The sequence below is a fragment of the Littorina saxatilis genome, linkage group LG13 (assembly GCF_037325665.1).
Source record: "Littorina saxatilis isolate snail1 linkage group LG13, US_GU_Lsax_2.0, whole genome shotgun sequence".
In the NCBI taxonomy this organism is placed as follows: Eukaryota; Metazoa; Mollusca; class Gastropoda; order Littorinimorpha; family Littorinidae; genus Littorina; species Littorina saxatilis.
Genome location: NC_090257.1, coordinates 39,800,805 through 39,808,552, shown reverse-complemented (window position 1 = coordinate 39,808,552; position 7,748 = coordinate 39,800,805). Strand labels below are relative to the sequence as shown.

Genomic DNA, 7,748 nt, shown 5'->3' with positions numbered 1-7,748 from the left:
TGATTCAAAAAACATATAGATATGATATGTTTGGATTAAAAACACGCTCAGAAAGTTAAAACAAAGAGAGGTACAGAAAAGCGTGCTATCCTTCTTAGCGCAACTACTACCCCGCTCTTCTTGTCAATTTCACTGCCTTTGCCATGAGCGGTGGACTGACGATGCTACGAGTATACGGCCTTGCTGAAAAATGGCAGCTACTTGACTAAATATTGTATTTTCGCCTTACGCGACTTGTTATATTTAGTCAAGTTTTTACTAAATATTTTAACATCGAGGGGGAATCGAAACGAGGGTCGTGGTGTATGTGCGTGTGTCTGTGTGTGTGTGTGTCTGTGTGTCTGTGTGTGTAGAGCGATTCAGACTAAACTACTGGACCGATCTTTATGAAATTTGACATGAGAGTTCCTGGGTATGAAATCCCCGAACGTTTTTTTCATTTTTTTGATAAATGTCTTTGATGACGTCATATCCGGCTTTTCGTGAAAGTTGAGGCGGCACTGTCACGCCCTCATTTTTCCACCAAATTGGTTCAAATTTTGGTCAAGTAATCTTCGACGAAGCCCGGGGTTCGGTATTGCATTTCAGCTTGGTGGCTTAAAAATTAATTAATGACTTTGGTCATTAAAAATCTGAAAATTGTAAAAAAAAATAAAAATTTATAAAACGATCCAAATTTACGTTTATCTTATTCTCCATCATTTGCTGATTCCAAAAACATATAAATATGTTATATTCGGATTAAAAACAAGCTCTGAAAATTAAATATATAAAAATTATTATCAAAATTAAATTGTCCAAATCAATTTAAAAACACTTTCCTCTTATTTCTTGTCGGTTCCTGATTCCAAAAACATATAGATATGATATGTTTGGATTAAAAACACGCTCAGAAAGTTAAAACAAAGAGAGGTACAGAAAAGCGTGCTATCCTTCTTAGCGCAACTACTACCCCGCTCTTCTTGTCAATTTCACTGCCTTTGCCATGAGCGGTGGCCTGACGATGCTACGAGTAAAATGGCATTGCGTTCAGTTTCATTCTGTGAGTTCGACAGCTACTTGACTAAATATTGTATTTTCGCCTTACGCGACTTGTTTTTATATTTAGTCAAGTTTTGACTAAATATTTTAACATCGAGGGGGAATCGAAACGAGGGTTTTTCTTTGTTCTTTTTGCTTCATGGATGCTTTCGTGAAGTTGAGCAAAATAAATTCAAAACGTCAACCTTTGTATTGCTTATTAATTTAACTGTATATTTATTTATTTATCTATTTTTTCATTTATGTATTAGTGAATGCCAGTGCCACTAAAAACTGAGTGTAGCTTTCTAAATGGCGGGGTAATAACCTTTTAAATGAAACTACTATACCCACCGCATCATACATACCCCCGACGCAATGGTGGGCAGAAAATGTACCCCCTGATGATCAGGCCCAAATCCCTGGAAAAACGTCATCAAAGACCCATCTGACGCAGTGCTTATAACGTTATCATACTGGGTTTTTTTCAGCACTTGGGCAGAAAGCGTGCCCTTGATGGCCCAATACATCACGTTGATGTGTCTACTGCTGCTGTACCGCGGGCAACAACGGAACATGCTGGTGTTCGTGGTGCTGTACGTGCTGATGATGCTGCCGTTGATGCTGGGGGTGGTGCCGGGACATGTCGTCTGCTACCTCAAGGTGCTGACGCTGCCTCTGACGCTACTTGGCAAGGTGAGCAATGACGGAGAAGCGCCGGTTAATAGAGTAACAGAGAGATCGAGGCACGCAGGTGTACAGAAAGGCATTTGCTATGTCTGTGTATGCGTGTGTGAGTGTCTCTCTATGTCTCTCTCTTTCGATTGCTCTCTCTCTCTCTCTCTCTCTCTCTCTGTCTCTCTCTCTCTCTGTCTCTCGCTCGATTCGGCTCTCTCTGTGTGTGTCTCTCTCTCGATTGGTCTCTCTCTCTCTGTCACTCTCTCTCTGTCTCTCTCTCTCGAATGCTCTCTTTCTCTGTCACTCTTTCTGTCTATCTCTGTCTCTGTCTCTATCTCTCTCTGTCTCTGTCTCTCTCTGCCTCTGTCTCTCTCTCTGTCTCTGTCTCTCTCTCTCTCACCCTATTTCGCACTCTTTGTTGGTTTCAACGAGTATCTTTCTTCTTGTCTCTGTCTGTCTCTCTTTTGTCCCTCTTTTTGTTCGCTCTCTCGGTCTCTGTCTATCTCTATCTCCCTCATAATGATACATATGGATTCAGATAAGTATTAACGCGAATTAAAATTCCACAAAAAAGGATAACACGCGAAACTGATTCTTTTATACCATAGAAACAACAATATGAAGAATCAAGTTATTTTATGCAGCAACAATATCAACTATTCGTTATCGAAGTAGGTGGCCTTATACTTTGGCCAATATATAATATATATATAATGATATAATTATAGATATATACAGGTTACACACTTCCGAGTCTTGGATAGCTGGCATATTTTCCCGAGGTTCGATTTTCAGGTGTTGCCGAGCTTCAGTCGTTTGTTGAAGAAAGTAGTCCATCGGTAAACTCTAAATATGCCTTTGACCTCTAAATTAATCCAGTTTTACTCTTCGAATACGCCGCTAAGAGCAGGTCAGATCGAGGCTCGGTAACTATGGAATACGCTCGGGTAACCATGGAATACGCAGCGTATTCACCTACGTCAGCTCGCAGAGACATAGAAGCAGGTCATGGGATAAGTGCGTGGCTTATCCATCTCTGTCTTTTTACTTCAGGTTGACCACATCTACAACGCCTACAAGCGAGGAGGTACGGGTCAGATGTCGAAGTCCTCCATCTTTCTCCTCAACATGCGCAGTGTGGGGCGCCTGCTGACGTCACTCCTCGACGCACGTGACACCGTGCTCGTGCTGTGCTACGCGCATGCGTGCTTCTGGAACACGCTGATCACGTGCCAGACGGTCTACTACAGCCACAGGAGGAGAAGGCGGATGAGGGAGGAAAGAAAGAGGAGGGAGGGGGAGAGGGAGACAGTGGCACGCGGTGACAGTTCTGCCTCGGAGAGCAGCGGCAGCAGTAGTAGTGACTCTGACAGTGAGATCGGGGTGGAAACGATTCGAAGGAGAAGACGGTATAACGGTTTCACGCCCACAGTGGATGGTGGTGCTGGTGTTCCGCGAAATTGAATTGAACCTGTATGGAACATGTTTGTATAATCACCTGGGTGTGTTCGGAACATGTTTGTATAATCACCTGGGTGTGTTCGGAGCTGGAGATGAGAGAGAAAGAGAGGGGGTGAGAGGGGGGCGGCAGAAAGAGAGAGAGAGAGAGAGAGAGAGAGAGAGAGAGAGAGAGAGAGAGAGAGAGAGAGAGAGAGAGAGAGCAGCTTTAATTTGGCAGTTTGAAGACAGCTGGATTGAAACGTGAGGTACGACGAATACAAATATTAAAAGTCAACCGTACGTTGTTGTAAATAGTGCAATGCCATGAGTGTATTAACAGTGTAATGCTATCTCTTCACAAGTTATAGGCAGCTTCACAATATGATGTCAGTGCCGTATGATTATGCATATTATGCTCAATTTGTAGACATTTTTCTATGAGACGGGGGAGGGGGCGCGGGGGGGGGGGGGGGGGGGGCTTTAGAGAGATAAACTTGGTTTTGGGGCTTAGTGAGGGGGGGGGGGGGTTGAGGCAGCATATGGCGCGTTCACATGAGCTTAAATATTTTGACAGTTGTCGACATGTGTTCTAGTCACTAGAGAGAGACACACAGAGAGAGACCTAGAGACAGACAGAGAGACAGACAGAGACAGACAGGGACAGAGAGAGACACACAGAGAGAGACCGACAGACAGACAGAGAGACAGACAGAGAGACAGACAGGGACAGAGAGTGACAGAGACTGAAAGAAAAAGAGAGTGACATACAGACAGAAACACTTACAGACAGATACAGACAGACAGACATGCAGACAGACGAACAGACAGACAGACAGACAGACAGACAGACAGAGGCAAACATACACACAGAGAGGTGGGGGGGGGGATGACGTGATCATTTTGTTTTCAGTATGCAACTGTAAAGCAAAATCAGACTGTAAACATGAACTCGAAATGTCCAAATCTTGCCTCAACTAGAGACGATTTATCTCCCACAGAATTTCCAATGGGATTCATTGATGGCATAACTATTTACAATTAATACACAGTCTAAGGATCGCTTGATAATTATTTCATTTTTATACAATCCATGAATTCAGGTTTTCTAAGTGATTGAATTGCTTGTACATGTATTCTTAAATGTAGGTCGCTTATGAGAATAACAGACGTGTCTTTAAAAATGTCTTGATGTGCCATATGTAAATCTTCTCCACATTTTTGTGAACTATTGTGTGCAGTGCAAAGTTTTCTGTGAATAAAAATGAACAAAACAAATAAGTTAGTTTGTAATGTACCTTATTAATTCATCTTTCTCACATGTTCTTTTAAAACGCACACCAATAAGTGCACATGCCTTGTCCAAAGTGTCTCTTTCAATTTGGGTTTACCACCAATTCAGCTCACTCATTATCAGGTTCACGCGGTTAAAATTAAAACAAGTCGCGCAAGGCGAAATTACACCATTTAATCAATCTGTCGAACTCATAGAAAGAAACTGAACGCACTGCATTTTTTTAAAAACTGGACACTATAGCATATCGTCAATCCCCCGCACGTGAAAAAAGCAGGGAAATTGACAAGCCAGTATTGCGCTGTCGCGGTTGCGCTTAGCAGGATAGCGCGCTGTTCCGTATCTCTAATCTTTTTAACTTTCTGAGTTTGTTTTTAATCCAAATTATAAAATCTCTATATCATGTTTCTGGAATCAGAAATTGACAAGGAATAAGATGAAATTGATTTTAAATCGATTTCTAAAATTATAATTTTAATTTTAATTTTCACATTTTTTAATTTCTCAGCTTACTTATATTTTGAATAGAACATATTTATATGTTTTGGGAATCAAAAAGTAATGCAGAATAATATGACATTCTTTTTTGGATCGATTTCCAAACAAAATAATTTTAATTAAGATGTTCTGATTTTTAATGACCTAAGTCATTTATTAATTGTTAAGCTTCCGAGCAGAAATACATTCAATACCAAAGTCCGGCCTTTGTCAAAGATTGCTTGGCCAAATTTTCAAAGACATTTATCGGAAAAATGAAGGGATATCAAACCCAGAAACTCTCATGTGAAGTTTCATGAAAATCGGTCAAGTAGTTTTCTCTGAATCGCTCTACACACACACACACACACACACACACGCACACATACACACACACACACACACACACACACACACACACACACACACACACACACACACACAGAGTCTTTTACACATCATCAGTCAATTAAGTATCTCCCAACAACATCAATGCCCACACAACCCAACACACACACACACACACACACGGCACGCACGCACGCACGCACACGCACGCACGCACGCACACACAAACACACACACACACACACACACACACACACACATGATGACAAAAGAAGAAACCAAGACCAACAATGTTCAGACGTTTGACTATTCAATCAAACCTTTTAATTCCCTAATGTCTTGGCACTGCTACTTGGAGATAACTCAAAGAAGCACACACCATTTGAATGGACAATGCCGCTCGTATCAGCTTTAACTACATCCTATTTCAACTGATCATTGACAATGCTCCACTCACTACCCCCCCCCCCCCCCATCCCCCTTTCACCCCGACAACATCTCCCCTCCCCTACCAGGGGCGGACGAGGGAGGGCACAGGGGGCACGTGCCCCCCCCCCCCCCCCCGAAAAAATTTGGAAAGCTGATTCTATGACCATTTCTAAGTTCAAATGGCACCAGATGGCACCATTTTGCTTTTTTGGGCCAAAAAAAATTTCCGGGGGGGCATGCCCCCGGACCCCCCTAGCAATTTCGGGCGCTTCGCGCCCATCACATTCACTTTCTATTCAAAGTGCCCCCCCCCCCCCTTACAAAACAACTGATCCGCCCCTGCCTACTCCCAAATCTCCCCTTTCAGCGGCCCGTGCCTTTCTTCCTTTCTTCCAAGCAAGCGTCACATTTTATAATTGAATGTTTTATGTTTGTTTGGCGGTTATTTAGGCGCACCCCATCTGCTGTTGCAGTGCTCGCAAGTTCTGCATCCCAGCGTCAATCGAACCCCTCTCAGCTTCCACGTAGGGCACGCCCTCACAGCCCGTCAAAGCCGTGTCGATGCACTTCAACAAGTCGGTGACGGCTCTGAAAACAGACAACCCAAAAGGACTTTGTAATTCAATCTTCTTCTTCTTCGTTCATGGGCTGAAACTCCCTTTGTCGAAGATTGCTTGGCCAAAATTTCAAAGACATTTATCGGGAAAATGAAGGGATATCAAACCCAGAAACTCTCATGTGAAGTGTTATGTTTTCGCACGACTGGGTTTTTACGTGTATGACCGATTTCACCCCGCCATTAGGCAGCCATAACCCACTTTCGGGGGAAGCATGCTGGGTATTTTCTATGTGTATATAACCCACCGAACTCAGTCTGACATGGATTACAGGATCTTTTCCGGGTGACCTTGGTGTACGCACGGAGGGGGATAAGGCACTAGCAAGTGGTCTGCACATAAGTTGACCTGGGAGATCGGAAAAATCTCCACTCTTAACCCACCAGGTGGCCGCAGCCGGGATTGAAACTCACGACGTTCCGATTAGGAGGCCCGATGTCTTATCCACTAGGCCACTGCGCCCATAATTCAATCACGTTGGCGGTTCAATGAAACAGATTCTGTGATTGGTCAGAATGCCCCAACTCATTAAAAATGACCGGCGATCATTTCTCGATGAACACTGGTTACAAAAGCCAATGATCACCTGCTGGCGAGGCGCATTGACACACGCTTAAAATAGAGGGTCATTATACTCGTACAAGTAGGAAACATACAACGCCGAAAAAATACAGAGAACATAAGTTATGCGAAGTGATGACGTTGATTGCTTGACGTAAGTTGGCGCATGAATTCCTCCCGGTGTAACACGAGAAAATTACTCCCACGAGATTTTTTTACTCCGGAGTAAAAATGTCGTACGGGCGCAATGGCATGGTGGTAAGACGTCGGCCTCCTACTCGGGAGGTCCTGAGTTCGAATCCCGGTCGCTGCAGCCTGGTGGGTTAAGAGTGGAGATTTTTCTGATCTCCCAGGTCAACTTATGTGCAGCCCTGCTAGTGACTTAACCCCCTTCGTGTGTACATGCAAGCACAAGACCAAGTGCGCACGGAAAAGATCCTGTAATCCATATCAGAGTTCGGTGGGTTATGGAAACACGAAAATACCCAGCATGCCTACTCAACGAAAGCGGAGTGAAGCTGACTATGCTCTCAGAGTATAGTGTGGGGAACCCAAATGGGCAAACGAGCTCACACGTAACCAGACAATTCTGGAACGCTGAAGAAGAAGCAGAGGAAGAACATTGTACTCCCTTTACGAAAAACTACTCCCCCATAACACGAGAAAATTACTTCCAACGACAGGTGTTTTCCGAGTCAACATTTTGGTTGAAAATGTTACTCCCCTGACGAATAAACAACGAATAAATCATTCCACTCTAACACGAGCAATTTACTGCCCACGCCAGGTGTACGCAACTTTTACTCCCCTGTCCCCTGTTAGTCTTGGTGGTGGAAGGGGTGGAGGGAGGGTAGCGCGACATTTGTTTGCGCGAGATCACATATTGG

At 43.7% G+C, this 7,748-nt stretch overlaps 1 protein-coding gene across 1 annotated transcript in view; it reads left to right on the top strand.

The window, feature by feature from the left end:
- Positions 1–3,583, top strand: part of LOC138945717 (mannose-P-dolichol utilization defect 1 protein homolog) — a 9,877-nt gene extending 6,294 nt beyond the window's left edge. The window contains exons 5-6 of the mRNA XM_070317204.1: positions 1,512–1,716; positions 2,752–3,583. Of these exons, the coding sequence (XP_070173305.1) occupies positions 1,512–1,716; positions 2,752–3,162 (616 nt within the window). The 3' untranslated portion in view covers positions 3,163–3,583. The remainder of the gene's footprint in view (positions 1–1,511; positions 1,717–2,751) is intronic.
- Positions 3,584–7,748: the final 4,165 nt, after the last annotated feature.